Source organism: Chelonia mydas, chromosome 4, assembly GCF_015237465.2.
Source record: "Chelonia mydas isolate rCheMyd1 chromosome 4, rCheMyd1.pri.v2, whole genome shotgun sequence".
Classification (NCBI taxonomy): Eukaryota; Metazoa; Chordata; order Testudines; family Cheloniidae; genus Chelonia; species Chelonia mydas.
Window position 1 is genome coordinate 121,088,783 of NC_057852.1, and position 22,840 is coordinate 121,111,622.

The 22,840-nt window shown below is 41.4% G+C and overlaps 1 protein-coding gene across 12 annotated transcripts in view; it reads right to left on the bottom strand.

The window, feature by feature from the left end:
- Positions 1 to 22,840, bottom strand: part of RGS12 (regulator of G protein signaling 12) — a 186,314-nt gene that overhangs the window by 157,991 nt on the left and 5,483 nt on the right. For 6 of the 12 annotated variants that reach the window (XM_037898156.2, XM_037898157.2, XM_037898165.2 and 3 more), the window contains 3 exons: positions 19,553 to 19,646; positions 17,922 to 18,020; positions 11,384 to 13,348 (listed from right to left, as the gene is read on the bottom strand). In XM_037898156.2, the coding sequence (XP_037754084.1) occupies positions 11,384 to 13,243 (1,860 nt within the window). In that variant the 5' untranslated portion in view covers positions 13,244 to 13,348; positions 17,922 to 18,020; positions 19,553 to 19,646. The remainder of the gene's footprint in view (positions 1 to 11,383; positions 13,349 to 17,921; positions 18,021 to 19,552; positions 19,647 to 22,840) is intronic. The other 6 variants (XM_037898160.2, XM_043544727.1, XM_043544728.1 and 3 more) reach the window with 3 other exon arrangements.

Sequence of the window (22,840 nt, forward strand, 5' to 3'; positions counted from 1 at the left end):
AATGTACCCCTCTATAGTTAATTACAGACTGTGATCAAGTCACCTCTTAACCTTCTATTTGATAAGCTAAATAGATCGAGCTCTTTCAGTTTGCACAAGAAGGCATATTTTCCACAACTCAAGTCATTCTTGCAGCTCTTCTCTGAACCATATAAACTGTGCTTAAAACACAGGGTTTACTAAATACTGGTTCTTCTTGCTGATTGAAAATTAACGTTTTTCTATATATTGCAAAAGAGAAGTATAATACATCTAACTGCACTAGTCCATTCTTCTTTCAAAGTGAGGAAGTTGACACGAGCAGAGATGAGATAGTTGAGGCACCTAAGAGCCATGATATCTTAGCCATCAGTTTCAGATAAGCCATAGATAGGACAAACAGTTCATAGAGACAAAGCATTGCTTTTTTCGCATTTGGTTGCCAACTATAGCTGAGTTTTGTCTCCTAAACTACACACACATTCCCACAGTTTACATTTTACACTGCTGGTATTTAACAATATTACTATATCTGCAAAATCTCATCTCCTGGTCTGTGCTACAGTATTAAAATCCAAGAGCAGAATTTTATTTCAATTAGAGAAACTCTCTTGTTATCCTCAAGTTTTGTTTTGTTTTAAACGTTGTCATAACTTTCAGTTAATTCATGATGTTTTCCTTTATCTTTAATTGCCCAGCCTGGTACTAGAGAGGACAAGCATGTAAATAACACGATATAGTATATACCACTAAAAAAACAGAGTGGTTGTTTTCCAACTTCCAGTCCACTAACTACATTTTTGTACCAGACGTTTTGAAAGTGGATACTTTAAGGGTATCAACAAATCTTTCATCATTACAAATATCGGTATCAGCTGTACTGTGTGACAAAAGAATGCTAAAACCACTATCTTGTCAGTATTTATAATTAAAATTAAGTACTTCTGTACAATCCCTTAAACAACAGTGATATCACAAGAAAGTTGTATTGATAACACCAGCAATATGGAAGTATTGGAGAGTGGAGAGTGCTCGGGCATGTGTTGTGTTTATATTATTTTAGGCATCAATTATCTGGAAGTAAGATAGTGGTTTGAAACTTAAGGACTCTGTGAGGGTAGCTGGATTCCTAGGAACCACCCTGGGATGTTGGTTTGAAAAGTAGCAGTAGGAGAACAGCCACTGTAGGAGTGTGTGTCAAGATCTGACTGCTGAAGGTGATTGTTTGGGCAGACTGAAGTTGCCAAGAACGGTCTTTCCAGACAGCAAAGGCTGGTCCATCAGGAATGACAGACGTCCAGGCTGCCAAGAGGCCAGTAGTGAGACTAGAGTGGGAGAACCTCAGATTCCAAGATTTATGAAAAGGAAGCGTGAACTGGGGTATGAAATAAAACTTTCTATGGCTTGAAAAGAACAGTGAACACTGCCAGAGGATCAGTACCAGAGTTCATTCATGGGTGTTAATTGTAAATAATAAAATATAAGTTCATTAATTCAGTCTGCAGTGGAGCTCTGGTGATTGGGGATTTCTGCAACAGCCTTTGAAAAAACACTTACCATACCTATCAAGAGACACCCATTCCTGGGGTAGGGTCATTGTAACAAAAAGGAGAGGAAGAGGGGTCCACCGAGGTTAAAATTTCCAAGTGAGAAGCTTGTTGGTGGCAGCACATTTCCAATAAAAGCTTGTAGGAAACCCAGTGTTTGTGACAGTATTGCAAAACAAACAACTTCTATGCCAGTATTACTCTGGCTTAGTAACTGAAGAAAATTCAACGTATATTTAGTTTGCCAGGAAGCAATATTACAAAGAACATTTTTTTCTGAGACTCAACAAGAGTTTATGCAGCACAGAAACTACTTATACAATCTCGGACGTTAGGACCTCCATGCTGCTGACTTAAAATGAGGTTACTTTTCAGTAAAATGTGGTCACTACAGTTACATAGGTTTTTTAATCCATTATGCATTAATTCTGTTGCCTCTCACCAATTTTTTCATCCCATCAAGCTGCTGCCCCACATTTCTTGTCTCTTATTTCACACGCAGCTGAGAAATACTTCTATTTCTGTTCGTTTCTTAATTGTTGTAGCTGTTCTACAGATATTCTGATTTGGCAACTGAAGCCTAGATGTACACTCATTCCACAAAGCCTTCACATTTCAGATGCAACACAGAATTTTTAGCACTTGAACTTCAAACTGTAGTACCGAGCAAAGTAAGCACAGTTCTCTCCAAAGTCAATAGTAGCCTAATGGGTACGGTCTCTTGATTCTATTGAGTTTCTTGGTAAAAGACAAAGCAACTATTACATTTCTTTAAAAAAAAAAAAAAAAAAAAAAAAAAAAAAAAGCACAGCCTATTTATGATTGTCCCAGAATTTACCATTTTTAAAATTAATACTCTTTGGAAAGTTATAATATATCTGCAAGAATGGTATTAAATTATTCAATGTATTCATTATACTTACATTAGGTATAACTAATTTCTGACCATTAATTTAGTAACTGTTTCATCTGGCAAGAAGTATAAAAGTTAACCTTCTTTAGAAAAGTGCCTCTTTTGAAGATTGGCGTTAGTATGAATTAATTTCAGATCCCACAGGTTTTCATTTTGGGGGATGGGGGGGTTAGAGGGAGACGTGTTTTTGTTTTGTTTCTTGGTTGGTTGTTTTGCTTGGTATTTTGGGGTTGTTTTTTTTTTTTTGAGATACTAGCATCTTAAATCAGATCAGAGCACTACAATTCCAAAAATTATATTCAGTTGTACTGCATGAAAAACAGCAATCCAACGGTTACTGATTCCACCTTATAAATAGCAGGGCTAACAATCTCAACAAGGGAGCAAACAGAAGTGTAGAAGAAAGGAAAAAAAATGGTTACTCACCTTCTCGCAACTGTTGTTCTTCGAGATGTGTTGTTCATGTCCATTCCAACCAGGTGTGTGCGTGCTGCGTGTAAGCCAGCTGGAAGATTTTCCCTTAGCAGCGTCCGTAGGGTCAGCCTGGGTGCCCCCTGGAGTTGCACCTTCATGGCACCCAATATAGGGCCCTGCCAACCCCCCATCCCCTCAGTTCCTTCTTGCCAGCTACTCCAACAGAGGGGTAGGAAAGTGGGTATTGGAATGGACATGAACAACACATCTCGAAGAACAGTTACGAGGTGAGTAACCGTTTTTTCTTCGAGTGATTGTTCATGTCCATTCCAACCAGGTGACTCACAAGCTAAAGTTCAGGAGGTAGGGTCGGAGTCATTTACTGATTGGAGTACTGCTCGCCCAAAGGCCGCATCGTCTCAGGCCTGTTGTGTGATCACATAGTGTGTCGTAAACATCACATAGTGTAACGAGGACCACGTTCCCGCTCTGCAGATCTCCTGGGTGGGGACCTGCACCAGGAATACAGCTGAGGAGGCCTGAGCCCTGGTGAAGTGAGCAGCAATCAACGGGGCAGCCACCTTCGCCAGGTCATAACACTCCCGAACGCAGGATGTGATCCACGACGAAATGCATTAGGATGAGATAGGGAGGCCCTTCATCCCGTCTGCCACCGCCACGAATAGCTGGACAGACTTCCGGAACAGCTTAGCTCTCCCTATATAAAAGGCCAGCGCCCTGTGTACATCCAATGAGTGAAGCTAGCCATCACCAGCAGTAAGAAGGAACTGAGAGGGTGTGGGGTCAGCAGGGCCCTATATTGGGCGCCATGAAGGCACGACTCCGGGGCGCCCAGGCCGACCCTACGGACGCTGTTAAGGGAAAATCTTCCAGCTGGCATGCACAAGGCACGTACATACCTGGTTAGAATGAACATGAAGAATCACTCGAAGAAGAAATGACAATTACGCAACAGAAAAAAGGAATATAAGATCCACACAGCTTTGCTATCAAATCCTTTGCAATTTAAAATATCTGCCTTCAGATATTTCAGCAAACCACAGCAGCTGATATGAAAACTCGTGGATATTATATAAAGAATTTTTGCATATAACTTCCATCCCATTCTGAACTTGAACACCTCAGTCTTTCTTGCTTTACCACCCAAGACCACCTCCACGTTAGAGTAGCTACATTGTCAGTTATAATTCAGATAAAGGAGCAAAACTGCTAAAAATAAGTATTATGCATCAACCAAAACTGCATTAACCAAATACACGATTGATGATCAGTTTAATGTCAGCATTTTTTGCTTGAAGACAGTAATAATCAAGTTTTCTCAGATTTCATATATACTGTTACACTTTTTGACCAGCAGCTAGACAAAAAATTGAGGTCTAGGTTGTTCCAGTTATGAGAAGAAACCAGTAATGGTCACATATTTCTTTGATGCAGTTTTGTTTATTTTCAAATGTACAAATTCCTGTCTCTCTGAATACAGGGAGAATCAAACAGCTAGAAGCAGCTTCTTTTGCTCACAGCACCAAGAACATTCTTTTCAGCCTGCACCTTGGGCCCAAAAACCTTACCCTAGGCTTCTTCCAGGGATAACCGCCGTGCTTTCAGTGGCTCCTTCAGGCTCTCTCTCCATCTCAGTCTTTCCCAGTTTTTTGTCTTCTGCCTTCCCAGACACACACACACACACACACACACCCCCCTCTACCACCCAAAATAATATTCAACAAAAACTCCTAGATGGGTTTACATACCCCTGTTGTCATAGTGGGGGCTTCTCCTTACAGTCATGTTAACTGAAGGGCGAGTTCACACCTACCAACCTCAGTGAGGTTTTATCAACAAGTTTTCACCCAACTTATATTCATACATATGTGTGCACATATTATAGCAATATTTTAAGTAACCAAAGTTATTGTCATTATAACTTAGTCAAAATGTTTTGGAATTTAAAAATGGTCTTCAGAGAGACAGTTCAATACACAATAGGCTAATATGCTGTAGATTAGAATAAGGACTAACTCCCAATCCTTTGATCCTGAAGAGGCATGGATTAAAAAAGCCTTGTCACTTTCTATGGGGAGTGAAGTTGTAGCTGGGTCAGTCCCAGGATATTAGAGAGAAAAGGAGGGTGAGGTAATATTTTTATTGGACCAGTTCTATTGTTGGTTAGACAAGCTTTTGAGTCACACAGAAAAGCTCTGTGTGGCTCAAAAGCTTGCCTCTCTCACCAACAGAAGTTGGTCCAATAAAATATATTACCTCACCCACAATGTCACTTTCTAGCAGTCCTGGTATGTGACTAATGATGGTGACAATCTCAGAGAAAGCACTATTCATGGTTAAATCATGGGTCTGGAAATTGGGTGACCAGGGTTTTGATTTCCAGATCTGCCACTGATTGCATCATAGCCTTGGGCTATTCATTTTGTGGTTCAGTTTCCCTATCTGTAAAATGGAGAGGATACCTATTTCAAGGAGAATAAAGAGGTTTAATATATAAAGATGATTGCAACTGCATTTACATTATAAATCCACATTTACCCCCTCTAGGATCCACAAAATAAACTCAAAATTCATGATCAACAGTAGAATTTTTCAAACAAAATTTGAAGTAAATTGGAGAAAGCATTCATTCCTGTATTAATACTAAAAACAAACTGCTTTTTTGCTATTTGATATTAAAAGAAGGAAAGAGACAAAAACTGAGTTTACTGGACTCATCTAGACTAGATCTAGTGAACAAAGATTAGTTGGTTAAATTCCAGTTTTAAAAGAGAAAATTTTAAATAGTAATGCAAGAATGGCATGCCTGCTCCAATGATCTTAAAGTAGCCATCAAATGAATGCTGGAGGTTTACCCTTTCATGACAATCCGTCTAACCCTTTTCCTAATAGGAAGAAAAAACTGAATTGATTGCTACAGGGGCTTGTCAATGGGGAAAAAAAAGAGAGTTACGAACCTTTCTGGTAACTGTTGTTCTTTGAGATGTGTTGCACATGTCCATTCCAATGTAGGTATCTGTGCACCCCGAGCACAGTTGCCAGAAATTTTTCCCTTAGCGATATCCATTGGGTCAGCTCTAGCACCCTCTGGTGTTGCACACTCATAGTGCTGGTATAAGGCCCTTCTGACCCTGCCCTCCTTTGGTTTCTTCTTACTGACAGCCTCCAAAGAGGGAATGCAGGGTGGATTTTGGAATGGACATGTGCAGCACATCTTGAAGAACAACAGTTACAGAAAAGTTAGTAACCAGTTTTTCTTCTCTGAGTGCTTGCACATGTCCATTCCAATATGACTCACAAGTTGACCCAGAGGTGGGTTCAGAGGTCAAGGGCAGGCTGACTGTAACACAGCCCAGCCGAAGCCGGCGTCATCTCTGGCCTGTTATGTAATGGCATGGTCGTCAGTTCGTATGTTCACCTCACACTAGGTTGCCACCCTGCATATGTCCTGAATTGGTACCTGCGCTAAGAAAGCAGTGGAAGATGCTTGAGATATTGTAAAGTGAGCAGTCAGGTTAGATGGGGGCAGGATGTTAGCGAGCATGTAACATGTCTTGATAAACTAAATGATCCACAATGAGATTCTTTGTGCAGAAATAGGGAGATCTCTCATCCTTTCTGCTATGAACAGCTAAGTAGTTCTGTGAATGGTTTGCTCCTTTGCATGTAGTAGGCCAGGAAATGCCATACATCCAATGAGTGGAGTCGCTGTTCCTCCCTGTTCACATGCGGTTTAGGCTAGAACATCAGCAAAAAAACTACTTGACTGCAATGGAACTGAGATACAACTTTTGGGAGGAACGATGGGTGCGGTCACAACTGGACCTTGTCTTTGAAAGAGACCACATATGGGAGCTCCAGAATGAGAGCTCAGATCTCTGAAAGCCGTCTGACCAAGGTGATGGCCACTACTTTCCAAGAGAGGTGTAGCAGCGAGCACGTTGCCAATGGTTCAAACAGGGTTTGACAAGACCAGGTTTAGATCCCATAGAGGGGTGGGATCCCTGACCTGTGGGTACACCCTCTCCAGGCCCTTGAGGAACCTGACTACTATGTCGTGTGAAAAGACTGAAAGATTGTCGACCTTGGGATGGAAGGCTGAGATGGCTGCTAGCCCTTTCTGTCTTAAAAGGAGGTAGTCCAGAATGAGCTGCAGACGCAGGACTCGTTGTTGTGAACACCAGATGGAGAACCTCTTCCATTTTGCCCGGTAGGTAGTGCTGGTAGATGGCTTTCTACTGCCCATCAGGACTTCTTGGACTTCCTCCAAACAAACCAGCTCTTCTGGATTTAGCCATAAAGCGTTCAGGCTGTCAGGTGCAGCGACGTAAGGTTCAGGTGAAGCATTCGACCCTAATCCCTGGATATCAAGTCTATGTGTGATGGGAGCTGTAAACGCATCTCCATTGACATGGCCAGGAGAGAGGAGAACCAACGTTGTCTGGGCCATGCCGGGGCGATGAGGATGACCTGCATTCGGTCCCACTTGATCTTCATCAGAACCTTGTGGATCAGAGGGATAGGCAGAAAGGCATAGGACAGGAGCTTTGTCCATGGTATTAGGAACACATCTCCAAGAGACTCTAGGCTGTGGTCCCTGAGGGAACAGAATTGATGGCATTTCCTGTTAGATCAAACGTCAAACAGGACCACAGGGGGAGTCCCCCACCATCAGAAGACGTTCCTTACAAAGTCTACATGGAGAAGAGAAAGACCCGCTTTGGCATTCTGCTAGCTGTTCTGAATCCTGGGAAGGTAGGAAGCTTCTAGTGTGATGCCCTGGTCAATGCAGAATAACGACAGACAGACAGCTTCCTAACACAGGGAGGAAGAATGTGCACCCTTCTGCCTGTTTATGTAGAACATGGCTGTCGTATCGTCAGTAAGGACTGAAACAGATTTGCCTGTCAAGAGGGGCAGAAATGCCTGCCAAGCTAAGTATACTGCCCTGAGTTCCCTGACACTGATTTGCAGGGACAGTTCTTCTTGGGTCCAGAGGCCTTATGTTCTGATAGGCCCTAAGTGGGCCCCCCCAGCCAAGGGCTGATGCATTGCATACCAGCGACAGGGATGGACAAGGTCTCGAGAAGGGTACCCCTTTGCATATCATGCTCCTGTCCAGCCACTGTTGTAGTGAGGTCAGGACCTGGGCCGGGACTATGACAACCAAGTCCAAGAGGTGACGAGGGGGGAGTAGACTGTGATTAGCCAGGCTTGCAGAAGCCTGAGTTGGAGCCTTGCGTGCTGTAGTAGGTATGTGCATAACGCAATGTGGCTCAGGAGGCTCAGACACTGTTGTGCAGTCACGATCAGATGGCTTTGGAAAGATCTTAACAATTAACCAGTCCTTCAGAAGTACAGCTCTCGCTTGCACCGAGTCGAGTACTGCCCCTATGAACTCTATCCTGTGGATTAGGGTGGACTTCTGGAAGTTCAACACAAGGCCCAACACATTGAAGGTTGATTGGATGAGCCATATGTCAACCTTTATTTGAGCTCTAGACCGTCCCCTGATCAGACAGTTGTTGAGGTATAGGAATATGTGGACTCCTGTTTTCCTTAGAAAGGCCACTACTACCGCTACACATTTCATGAAAACCTGTGGGGGCAGCTGACAGCCCTAATGGGAGCACTGTGAACTGGTAGTGATTTTGGTTTACTACAAACCTTAGGAAATGTCTGTGACCAGGGAAGATTGCAATATGGAAGTAAGCGGTCCTTTAGATCGAGGGCGACATACCAATCCCCAGGATCCAGCGAGGGAATAAGGAAGGCAAGGAGACCATGCAGAACTTCAGGTTCTTGAAATATCGGTTGAGACTGCTCAGGCCTAAAATGGGTCTGAGACATACACCCCTTTCGTTTTCAGGATTAGGAAGTAGCGGGAATAGAACCCTCTTCCCCTCAAGTGAGGAAGAACCTACTCTACAGCTCCCACCTGAAGGAGGATTGGACTTCTTGCTGAAGGGTCCCTGAAAGGGGGCAGGAGAAGAAAGAGGGGGATGGACAGGAATTGGATGGTGTAACCCTGTTTTATGGTATTGAGGCCCCATCGGTCTGAAGTAATCTGGATCCAGGAATCCAGGAAATAGGAAAGGGAGTTCGAAAACAGGTGTGTACCTGGATCCAATGTAGAAGGGATTGTAATGCTGACCTAGAGTGTCTCATCAAAATGAGTGCTTTGACAACCCGAGGTGCCTGGAGGCTGGCTGAGTAGGGCCCGTTAAGAATGACTGCGTCTAGACCTCCTGTTTCTTCTCCTCTGTTGTTCCTGCCTGGCTGTTTGAGGAAAGTAACTGCAGCAGTCTGCATTGTTTTCTTCGATCTGCCAGTACACAGAGACACAAGCACTTCAAAGTTGCCTTTGAGTCCTTACGGCCAGGCAGCCTAGCATCTGTCTGCTCTGAGAAGAGCAACGAACCCTCGAAAGCCAGGTCCTGGATGGTGTGTTACACCTCCTGAGGAAGCCCCAATGATTGCAACCAGGAGCTCCTACGTATCGTCACCGCAGTCACCATTGATCTGGCCGCAGAGGTAGCAGCGTCCAGGGCTGCTTGTAGGGAGGCCCAGGATACAGTTTTTCCTTTCTTGACAAGGGAGGAAAACTCCTGTCTGGAGTCTTGGGGAAGAAGGTGATTGAATTTGAGCAACAACTCCCACATGTTGAAGTTCTAGCACCCCAGCAAGGCCTGCTGGTTTCCTACATGCAGTTGAGGGACCCCTGAGGAGTAGGCCTTGCGCCCAAAGAGGTCTAGCCTTCTAGGGTCCTTCAACTTCGGACTGGAGCCAGGTTGACCCTGGCAGTCTCATTCATTGGCCATCGCAACCACCAACCACATCCCGGGAGTGTGTGAAAAGGAATTCATACCCCTTAGCCGGAACAAAGTATTTACACTGAGTGTTTTGCCATTGGCAGAAGGGAGGCAGGGGTTTGCTGAAGGGCCTTAATAGAGTCTGTGATGGTGTCATGTAGCAGTAGGGCCACTCTGGATGGACCCACTGGTGACAGGATGTCTAAGAGGCCATGTGTCACCTCCTTAACCACCTCCACTTGGACCCCTAGGTTTAAGGCTACCCGCTACCTGCTGCAGGGTCAGCAGGGCCTTATACCAGCATGCGATGCCAGAAGGCATTAGAGCCAACCGAATGTATACTGCCACGGGAATAATTTTTGGCACCTGTGTGGGTGCACAAATACTTACATTGAAATGGATATGTCAAACATCAAAGGAGGAGTATTTCCCCACCAAAACTGAAGTTAGAATAGTGGTGGTCATCACAATTATACAAGCCTGCTTTTTTGGCAGACCCTAGCTTCAAAAATGAAAATGGAAACTGTCAGTCCCAGCATCCCCATACTTTTGCAGAGCTCCTGGGGTGTTCTTTTCCTACAATTCTTTAGCAATTCCACAAGAGGCCTGGGGCACGTAAGAGCCTCAAGTTTGGTGAAACAGTGAAGAAAGGAGATATGGCAGGCAGCACCGAAGTGGCATGTGGGCAGCACAGAGTGGAGAAGGAGGCCTGGGGGCAACAGTAGAGCAGAGGCCATTTCACTTCCACTGCAGCCCTTAAGCAGATTCCATATGGACTCATCAGAGCCTCACATCCCTGCCTTCTACAAACCTTAAGTTAGTTCAGAGGCTTCCCACCAGCTTGCAATCCTCACTAGGCTTATTAGGAGTCTCACAGTCATTCCTAGGAGTTTATTAAGTTAAATAAGCCTTGGTAGCCTAAAGCTCCTGGGGTGTCTAAAGGCTTGCAGAGAGTGGGAGAGCTCCCAAAAATACTCCTAAGATACCCTGACAGAACTCTACTCCTGTGAAACTCCTTAGATTCACATGAGAGAGGCTCCCCTGCAAAGTTCTCAAGAGGTGCACAGGAATAGGGCGCCCTTCCTGAAGATCTCAGGAAGCCTGCAGAAACAGTGGCAAGTGTTGGCTCCACACCCAATGCCTTCTCTTCCTGTCTGATGTTATGACTATTTTAAAAACTAAAGTAACTCCCAAACAAAAAACTCTGTAGAGATTAAATTATGACAGACACACATCTGTGAAAATCCTTATATGAACATTGTCGTTAGTAAAATAAAGCTAATAAAAGTCTGGACGTTTGAAATAGTAAAGGAAGTTTACCTTTGACTTTCTACTTTTTCAGGTGTTTGTATTTAAATTTTACCTCTTCTCTGAATTCCTTTTTAAAAGGTTGGGTTTTTCCAACAATGTTCTTTGTACAGTGTTTTATCCTTAAGTTACTGAAATATTCTCTCAACTTTAACTTCATCTTAACTTCTTTTGTGTCTGGAAATTAATTAGCATATTAATTAACAGATATTTTTATGCAAGAGGAGAAAGAAGGAAGGTGGGAAGAATAGCTCAGAAGGTCTCCGTATTAACACCTCTATGTACAATTTTATAATTACAAATGTTACACAAATTAAAAGTTTTATTAAACATATGTAACAGTATAACTTCAGAGTGTTTTCCAGTACCCTATATATGAACATTCTTACCTTTTTAGCTTCTTTAGACTTTCTAATATTGTGTTGAGGACCAAACTTCTTGTGTGTGCAAAACACATTCTTAGACCATTCATTTTTATGAGATGTTAACTGGGGCTGGCCAAAGCTGCCATCAACTCTATATCTGTCAGCTGGAATCTTATTCATTGGAGGGGGAAGAGTGCCACAATTAATACTTGACCAGCCATCTGTAGAATCTGTATAAGACTCCTGGTCACTGGCATTTCCATGTTGCCATTCTTGTAAGACATGAACAGGCAACCATCTCTGATTGCCTATGCCTGCAGTACTTTTCTTGGATGGCGGCACTGAACTTCGAGAAGAAACTAGTGGAACTTCAATACGAGTTGAAGGACTTAAGTGCTTACTTAAATTTTGTGATTTGTCATTCTGAATCATTTCTAAAGGAGTGTTTCCTTCTTGTTCCTGACAGAAGCCATTCCAATGGGAAGCATGTTGATTCTGTCCCCTTCCAACTGGATTTTCCCATATACTATTAGGAATATGTTTATTTGGATTGCCTCCTAAATCAACCACCAAAACTCTATTGCTTTTTTCCTCTTGGTTAAAATTTCCAATACCACTATCACTATTGCTGCTTGTACTGTTATTCTGATGAGCATCTGCATCGCCATCAAGAAAAGCCCTTGCTCGCATTCCCTCAATCAGCTCACCCATATCCCTATAGAGGACAGAGATAAATTGAAGAACAGGTAAAGATGATGTTGGAAATTCTAAACAGCCATTTGTGTCTGGATCTGCTGTACACTCCAGTCCAAAACGTCTTGCTATACCTTGGTGAATTTTATGATGAAATAATTCCGGATCCACCATGAACACATGACAAGATGTCCTCAGAACCCCTTCATCTTCCTGAGCCAAGCTTGCATCATCATTTGTCTGCATGGTAACTAGCCCAAAAAATCTTCTATCATCAGGGCACACAGCACTAAATGCCAGTTTCTCAGCAGGATATTCTGCTACTACACCAGACTTGTCACTGCAGAGCTGAATACAGTCATGCATAATCTTCATCATCACCAATGAATGGATTTTCTGTTCTGCCCGAAGACGTCTCATACATCCCCGAATAGCCTGCAAACTGTCATTTTCCAGATTTGAGCTTGTTGAAGGAAGTTCAATCGAGCCTAGGTAACCTACCACCATAGCAACATTTAAAATACTTGCATCTAACCCAAAGTCCTCTGGATTTTCCAGTCCAATTTGAAAAACTAAATCATCATGCAACACTTTGGATATTTCTTCCTTTGAAAGTAGATTAGGATTGTTATTTATACTTTCATGTCCAGTTTCAAATTTAGTAGCAGCAGTCTCAGAAAGGGCTCTTTGTTTTGGTACTGAATTCTCTGCATTACCAGCACAAAAACTAGGATTTTCAAAGATCATGTTGAAAATTCCACCAGACTGCATTTCTTCAACAACCTTCTCTGCTCTATTTATACCCAAGGCTTTAGAGTCAGGCTTTGGCTTCAGCCACCCTTTCCCATCATAAAAACCAACTTCTTCATCACTAGAACATGAGTCAATATGACTGTTGCCTTCAGCAATGACCATGTGCAGGACTCCAGAACATTTTCCTATTAGTTTCACCACATCTTCATGAGAAGCTTGTTTTACATTAATTTCATTAATTGCAAATATTTGATCTCCTGCTTTAAGTCCAACATAATCTGCAGGACTTCCTTTCATAACGCAGCTAAGAACACAGGGAGCTTGTCCAGAAAGGGTGAACCCATAGCCAGCTCTTCCTCTTGCAACTTCCACGCTTCTTATCCGAGGAGGAGCATGCATATTGAGTCGACGTTTCACTGTTTCCCCTGGTCTATACATTTTGGTTAATCTCTGGAACAGGAGGAACCCTTAATTAGTCCAATTCTTATTCATGTTTCACTTAAGTGCTTTCCTGGAATCCCAGTTCCTTTATCTGCAGAAGTCCTAAAGAATAAATAAAAATTGATTTAATACTTTATATTTTCCTTTTTTGTTCTTCTTACTGTTTGGGAATACATTTATCAAAATTACTATAAAAGATATCAAAATAATAAAATATTGGCACAGGATCATGATCTCTTGCTACTTTATTCATTTCAAAGCAAAACTGAACAGACCTCAATGTTGATGCAAAAATTATATTAATAAAATGATAACTTTTAAAATATTAAGTTGTTACAACTCAATATTAAGATATAGCTACAACAGGGGCTCCCCAATTTTTGGCAGAACAACCTCATTTTAATTATTTCCTGATGGGACATTTTGAAAAGCAAAATGGTGTCTTCTCTCAGCATGACCTTGCAACCTCATTTTAATTATTTCCTGATGGGACAATTTGAAAAGCAAAATGGTGTCCGCTCTCAGCATGACCTTGCACACACCGTATTCGAAAGGTCATGTTGAGCGAAGCAAAATGGCATCCTTTGTGCTTGACAGCAAGACCCCATTTGAGGTCATGACCCACAGTTTGGGAACCACTGAGCCACAAATATGTTTCAGCCATAATACTTGAAAATAGGACAATACATATTATTATGTTTTATTATGTTTAGCTAGTTATGTTGCAAAATGCTAACGTTAACCAAAGAAATTCCAGAATTTCTGCTATCACCCAAGGACAAACACATGTCAGAAAAGATAGCCCAACCTAGGCATAAAACCATGTTTTCTTACCCCACAAGTAGCTGCATTTTAAACTTTACCTTGCTTTATCTTTATACCGTTTTCTTTTCTACTGTATTTAAAAGATGAATTGGTTATTTAAATTTGTGCTTTGTACAAAATAGTTAATAGAAGTTTAATTGCTATAACAAACAGATTGTAACTCTGAGGAGCTTAGTCAAGGGACAAACCCCTAAAAGTGTCTTATCTACACCAGGACACCTCCCTCTGTAAAATACCAGTTTGATACAAAAGTAATCCTTATTTCAAGACGACAAACTACTTAAAACATTCATGTTTTAGGAAGAGACCTGATTGTGAAAAGGAACATAGGATGCAGTATCCGTGTAATAAATCTGGGTAAAACTACACAAACAATTCTAGAAATATCTTTGATGAAAATAATTTTATAATTATTCTAAAAACTTGATTCAGAAAAGCCTCTAGGAAAAACATGTAGTTGGAAGTGTTTAAAACCTTCTGTTTATTTCTTATATGTTCACAAATACCTTTGTGAAATGTATACTTGCAAATATGTTAGCTAAAGAAAAAGCTCCTAATATCACTGCTATGTAATAGTAAAATGCTTTATGTACCAGCATAGAATCTGATGACCTTGCTAAACTAATTACTAATGTAAGAAACTATTTAAATATAGAATTACTCACAGTAATTACTCTTATTAATTACTCAGAGTGCTTAAGCAACTCTCACCCAACTCAGGAAGACAAGAAGAATAATCTTTCCAAAAACTGTCATGTAGAACAAACAACTTTTTTAAATAACTATTTAAACTAATGACTCTCTTAAAGAATTATTTAATATTGAAAGACTGTTTTAAAAAACTGAAAACTTTATATAAAGAACAGTATTGTTTGGACTTTTTAGAAACAGAATTTCATTTCCTGTTAAACTCTGTTAAAATTGAAGAAATATCTCAGAAAATTGATTGAATAAAAAGAGAGAGTTAAAACTAACTTTAAAAGTTGTCTGATGCGTTCCTGCCACAAAAACAAAATCAATTAGAAATGTTGTGTATTCATTAAACAGACTGCATATTCAAGAGCTGAAGGTGTCACTTAAACCAACCCCCAAGGAATGGACCAATGAGTGACAGCAACAAGCTTTGAATCTAAACAAGCCTGAAAGAGGTGTGTTTTCTTATAAATTCATGGAAATAGTAAGAAGAATATAAAAACTCTGAAGTGAGCACTTCTCAGACACACACAACCTCTGCTATCCTGCTTAAACAGCAAGCACTTATCAATATATCCTGTCCATTTCTACAAAAAAGCAGCCATAAGAGCTAAGAAAAACAGAGAAGACTAAGAAGAAATAAAAACCAAGGAAACCTCCCAACATTTCAACATGGATTGGTGAGAAAAAGTTAACTAAGACACTGCCAAGGGATTAGATTAAAACTGCTATGATTTTACTGGGATATAAAAATGCTGTTGTAACTTAAAATACCAACAGTTTCCCCTGTTAATCACCAAATGATTATTAGTCCATGTATTCCTGGAGAGGAGATGGGGCTAAATAATAGTAAACAAAAATAGTGGGATTTAAAATTCTTGATATTCACATCTCAAGACAGCTCCTTAAATGGCTTCTTTTAAGCAACAGATTTAAATATTTTTTTCAGTTTCATAGGATTTAGTTAAGATTGCTTACATTGCCCATCTACAAACTGACTAGTTGTTGTTATTAATAACTAGACAGGATACCACCTGCCCTTAAGCAAATTATTTTGCCCATACACTATTTTGCCCAAACTTTTTTAAGTATCTAGTAAGATACTAAGACTGAATTCACAATAATTTAGGGAAACAATATTAATTGGTCTTAACTTAACAAAGTATGCCCCACCCCCTAAAGGCAGTCCACTTTCAAGGTTATAATTAGGGCTCTACCAAATTCACGGCCATGAAAAACATATCACGGACCGTGAAATCTGGTCTCCCCCTGTGAAATCTGGTCTTTTGTGTGCTTTTACCCTATATTATACAGATTTCACAGGGGGAGACCAGCGTATCTCAAACTGGGGGCCCTGACCAAAAAGGGAGCTACAGGGGGTCACAGTATTGCCACCCTTTCAACTGCCCCACTCTGAAGGCATGCAGAAGAAGAGCAGCAGATGTTGGCCGGGCACCCAGCTCTGAAGCAATACCCCACCAGCAGCAGCGCAGAAGTAAGGGTGGTAGTATCATACCATACCATGTCACCTTTATTTCTGCGCTGCTGCCTTCAGAGCTGGGGAGCCAGAGAGTGGTGGTTGCTGACTGAGGGCTCAGCTCTGCAGGCAGCAACACAGAAGTGAGGTTGACAATATTATACCATGCCATCCTTACTTCTACACTACTGCTGCTGGCAGCGGCTCTGCCTTCAGAGCTGGGCTCCCAACCAGCAGCCACCGCTCTCCAACCGCCCAGCTCTGAAGGCAGCGCCGCCACCACCAGCAGTAGTAAGGGTAGCAGTACCGCAACTCCCCCTACAATAACCTTACGACCCCCCAAAACTACTTTTTGGATCAGGACCCCTACAATTACAACAGCATGACATTTCAGATTTAAATAGCTAAAATTGTGAAATTTGCAATTTTTTAAAATCATATGATCATGACATTGACCAAAATGCACTGTGAATTTGGTAGGGCCCTAGTTATAATCTCTGTTAAAAGCTCTCCACAGACACACATACAGAAGAGATTGTAACACAAGTAACCAGTCTATCATTGGTGTACTGTTACTTGTGTTGTTTTATTTAATGTTTTTTTCTCCTTTCTAATAAAATAGACATGGTTAATAATTGAGGTTATTTTGCTTGATCTTAATCATGGTGTCCCCTAAGGTATATAAATGAATCCCTGTGCCTAAGTTTTCATCTACACTACAAGCTACAGAGGTGTGTGACACTGGTAGACAAAGTGCCAGCCTATGCCCAGGCCCCCAAGCCTCACTGTTCACTGACAAATGCATAGCTGGAAACCAATCTAGCTCACCTATGTGTTAGCATTATTAAAATAGATGTTTAGTTTATAAGAATGTGTTTAGACTTGATGAAATGTTTGTAGGATGCTGCACATATTGATGAGACACGGTGGGTGAGGTAATATCTTTTATTGAACCAACTTCTGTTGGTGAGAAGGACAAGCTTTCGAGCTTGTCTTGATCTCACTTATAACATCCGTATCCCATGGTATAAAGTTATACTGAGTGTTTTCACCGTAAGCCTCTGTAACTGTAACTCACCAACCAGGAAAGAAGCATTAATTAATATAAAGTGTTTGTCCTGCACACAAGATGGCCCAAAGAAACCAAAATGAGCCATTGTGAAACATCAAAGGACTAAGACTTTGCTGATTGCCCTACACACACACCCATTAAGAGGAGATAGGGCTCAAACACCTGTCCCATCAGTTTGAATGCTATGGGAAGGAAATAAAAATCCCTGACCAGAAGTAACTGTATCACTGTGCTGCTTAGAATTTGGAGAAGGCAATATTTCTAAGCATAAGCAAGTGATCCCCAAGCTGCTTAGCTTAGGTTAGCCCTAAAGGACATAAAGAGCTGGCACATTACAGCAGCTTCTATTTCTCTCTGGAACCTAAGACTAACTCATTTGAGTGTGTCTTATTTACAAGGTTAAAGCAGGTAAACACTCTCTTACTTCTCTTCTTAGTTAATAAATCTTTAGTTAGTTTATTATAGGATTGGCTACAAAGATTGTCTTTGGTTGCAATCTGAGGAATAACTGACCTGGAGTAAGTGCCTGGTTCTTTGGGACTGGGAACAACCTGAATATTGTTGTGAATTTTGGTTTAAAGGATCACCTATCACAAAGTTAGGCTTACCTGGGTGGCAAGATAGACAGTCCCCTTGGGTACCCTGGTCTGTGACTCTATGTTCAGGCACCACAACAGCCTTTGGAGTTCACAGTAGATTCGAGAAACCTAAGTACAGCAGAACCTCAGAGTTACAAACACCTCAGGAATGGAGATTGTTCATAACTCTGAACAAATCATTATGGTTGCTCTTTCAAAAGTTTACAGCTGAACATTGACTTAATATAGCTTTGAAACTTTACTATGCAGAAAAAAATGCTGCTTTTAACCATCTTAATTTACATGAAACAAGCAGAGAAACAGTTTCCTTACCTTGGCATATCTTTTTTTTCTTTTTTTTTTAAGCTTTCCCTTTTTCTTTAGTGGTTTACGTTTAACATAGTATTGTACTGAACAGTATTTACCTTTTTTTTTTTGGTCTCTGCTGCCTGATTGCATACTTCCAATTCCAAAGGAGGTGTGTGGTTGACCGGTCAGTTCATAACTTTGGTGTTCATAACTCTGAGGTTCTACCATATAGAACTCACAGCCAGTTTGGGTTTGTGCCCTGGTTTGTAACAGTCTGCCCTGAGGCTGGTACTCATGTTTGTGAGCTACTCCAGATAAGTCTGACAGTGTAATTCCCCCTGCTTGTGTATAAATACTTGCACCAGCTCTCATCCAACTCGTGCTAATATAAATAGCAGTGTAGCCATGGTAGCACTGGTAAAGACAGCAGAGGCATGACTAACTGTGCGAAGTACAAACCTGCCTGAAAGCACACTTAATCAGAGCTAGCATGAGAGCATGTATGCAAGCAGGGGAATCATACCCCTATCTCGTAATGTAGACATAGCCTAAAGTAGAGGGAGTCATACCCCTGGACTGGCAGTAAGAGAAAAAATTAGTAAGAGCTGGCCTACCATTTCTTATTTTTCTAAATTAAATATTTTTAGTGATTTTTTAAAATAAAATTACTTGGCATCCAACAATTTAAGTTTACCCACTTTCCATCTCACAAAGGAATCACTGAAAAATTATTAATAGTCAATTCTTACAATACTTCTCATATCTAGATCGGAAAGTGATTTGTAATGAGGGCAAGTATCATTATCCTCACTTTACAGATGGAGAAGCAGAGGCAGACAAATTGACTTGCCCAATATAACAACAGCTCAGTGGCAAATCTAGGTCTCCTGACTCTTAGCCTGGTGTTCTTATACTGGACATGCTGCCTCCCTTCACAATAAATGTGATAGTACAGCCAGAGTATCTACTATCACTGTAAGAGTCACTGTCACAGTTTTGATGTTATTTAAAATGACTAATTCTATTTTAATACAGGACATGTAGATATCATTTCACCTACTGAATACTTGTGCAGCAGACTGTCAGCTCACTGCATCCTTACTAACTTGCTATATGCTGCAAAATAATACTCATCAATTAAGTCAGAGAGCAGCCTTCAGACGTGAAATATATTAAATAATACTTAGGAATATACTAGTTATTTGGACTAATACTAATTGAGAACAGTTTTTAAAAAATACATCTGCAGGTAGGTACCCTGGCACACATTCTACCTGATGTAAGTAGGAAGGGTCTACATAGTTTTTGTTCATAAAAGTCGGGTTTCCACATTCATGGATCAGACTACCCACCTGACCACACAATGCATCACATCTGATCACGTAGGACAGCAATATTGTTCTGTGTTATGCTCATCCCTTAATATAAAGTGACCTACCACGTGGTCTGGAAAGCAAAAAAATTAAAAAGTAGTGAGAACAACAACAACGACAAAAAGAGGCACAGAGTGCATGATCCAGAAAGGGAAAGAAGGGACATGAAATTAGACAGGTATGAAACGCGGGAGAAAAAGGTGGACGGGAACCCTGAAAACTGTTACTTGCCTGTATTCTAAGTGTTGTTCTTTGAGATATTGGTGCAGATATGTATTCCACTCAGGTATGCACATGCCTATCACATTGAAGCTAGAGAACTTTATCCAGCAGTACCTATAGAAGCAGTGCTCACGCTCTGTGGTTCTAGCCCCTCGCCAGGCTATTTAAGGACAGCACTGGCCTGACTCCCCTCAGTTCCTTCATACATCAAGACTAGAGACTGTGATGCACAGGGACGGAGAGTGGGTCATGGAACACACGCATGCATCCACATCTTGAAGAACAAGTTACCATCTTTTCTTCTTTAAGTGGTTACAGACAGGTATTCCACTTAGGTCACACACAAGCAGTATTCATAGGATGTGGGACTCAAATTTTACTTAAACAATGACTACAGGACTGCCTTTCTAAAAAGTTTGCATCTGACCTACACATAGTGGTAATTGAATAGTGCCTAGTAAAAAGTATGTACAAAAGACCAGGTGGCAGCCCTGCAAATGTCCAATACTGAAACATCATGGAGGAATGTTACCACTGTCACTTGAGCTCTCATTGAATGACCTCACAATCTCTGTAGGGGCATGGTCTGAGCTATTTCATATGCTGATGTAATGAAGTTATCCACCTGGAAATCATTCACACAGAGACCACCTGACCCAAAAGGGCATAATTCTTTCCAGGTAAAATGTCAAGCATCATCTCACAATCAACACGTGAAGTCATTGTTCATTTGCATTGATTTAGGAAAGAACATTGGTAAATTAAGCATTTAGTTAAGATGAAATCATGAAACTATATTCAATAAAAACTTTGGATGTGGCCATAGGTCCACTTTGTCCTTGAAAAACTGTGTGTATGCGGGTTCTGCCATTAAGACCTGTAGCTGCCATCCTCTCCTTACAGTTGGTATAGCCAACATGATACAAGGCAGTGGTTAGATAGCCCAGCTCCATCCCATGTACCAGAGGAATCAAGGCGCTGATCAGCACTCCTGTTAGAAGATGATGAAGAATCTCTCTGATCTCTGAAGTGATCTTGGTTCATCTTACAGGTCCTTTTACTTGGAGGACCAGAGGAAGGAGAACGATCCCTTTTCCTCTTAGGACAATCATCAGACTTCAAACTGGAGCAACATTTCATGTCAGCTCAAAGAAGACTACAGAACTGGTTGATTAGTGGAGGTCCCCAGTGCCAAAGCAGGCCTCATGGCCTGTTCCAAAAGGTGTGGCTTTAAGCACAAGTCTCTTGCCACCAGTGCTCTCTTTCTGAATGTTTTACTGATGGAACATCTTTCTTTAATATGCCTTTCTCCCAGCACAACAAACACCACATGGGCCCCCCCCCGCGGGTCACTAGTGGAGACAGACAATGCTCCACATGACAGACAATGCTTAAACCCTGGTGAGGGCATCTCTCGGGATAACTATCTAACCTAGTGGTCCCCAACCTTTCTGTGGGAATAGCATATTCCTATTCCCAGAAGACTGTGGCGGGCGCCAGACACCCCGCCACCAAAATGCCACCAAGAAGCAGCAGCGGGAAGAAGCATCGCTGCCGAAATGCCACCAAGAAACGGCAACGCTTCTCAGCAGCATTTTGGCGGGCAGTTCTCCGACAGCCATGCTCGGCAGCGGCCTTTCAGCAGCACGGTGTCCTGCGGGCACACACAACTGTCCTGGCAGGCGCCATTGCGCCCACGGGGACCCCTGATCTAACCTAACTAAATGCTGCAAACTAAATAAAGGGTACTCCTAAACTATATACAATGAAACCTAAGAAGACTGAGAATGTAGAAGTGTTCGGGGCAGGGGCAGTGTGCCTAGGAGCCGGACCTCCTGCTGGCCGCTTCCGGGGCGCAGCATGGTGTCAGAACAGATAGGAACTAGCCTGCCTTAGCCAGCAGCACCGCCGACCAGACTTTTAATGGCCCGGTCAGCAGTGCTGACCAGAGCCACCACAACCCAGTGCCTTCCATTCCGCGACCCAGTTCTGGGTCACAACCCGCAGTTTGAAAACCACTGCTACATACCACTAAATACCCTAAAAAATCAGGTCCTTGATGTCCCAAATGGAGCACACAAAATTAATGGATATTTTTTACCTTAAGTAAGTACCTAACGCTTACCAGTTTCCAAGATCAGGTGCATTCACATTGGAATGGCCATAGATGACCTTTGTAAATATTATTTTTTTGGTTGATCATTAAAAAACAAGAAATCAAGAATTTCAAAGTTACAATTCACACTGTAGTTATAATTTGACTTCCTGGCATGTACTTAGACTAAAACTGATAAAGCACTTTGAACATGGACAGCAATACATGTACACATTCTTTTGCCAAGAGTGACATTTGTGCTTGCAACATCTGAAACTTTAAATGCTTTACAAAACAAAAAGCATTCATTGGCATCTCAGGCCTAGCTTTTCAAGCATGTTAGTTATTTCACTACTCTAATAATGAAAGTGTTATTTAAATGGTCAGAGATTGCTTCTCACCCTCTTGTGGTTGATACTTGGAAATGAATTCTCCTGGATTGGAAAAGGACACTTAGTTGAAGACTCAACTCCAGGATGTGCTCCTGTTAGAGGACTTTTTTAAGCATTTGTGAATGACAAAAGTTTTGTCCTTCAATTGGCAGTGTAGACAAAGCCTAATACTTTGCACTTACATAATGCTTTCCATCCAAGGGTTAAGAAGTGCTTTACAAACATTAATCAATCTCACGCCACCTTTGTTAGGAATCAGTGGCAGAAAACAGAACCCCAGCTACCTTACACCCAGTCCTATGCCTGAAAAAGAGGAATATCCTACTTCCATTAGGCCACACTCTTGAGTTTCCTAAGATATTAATGTACATCCAATTATCTCCATTATATTACTATACTGTAATAATTTCTACATTAGTGCACTATGGAACTAAAACAGTGTTTAATCCATTTAGGGTAAATACAAAAATGGTTGCAGCATGTTACTGAATTCATTTTTAAATTATATTTTAAATTAATTTTTAAATTCATTTTGTCATAGGCTTCTGATGAGATCAT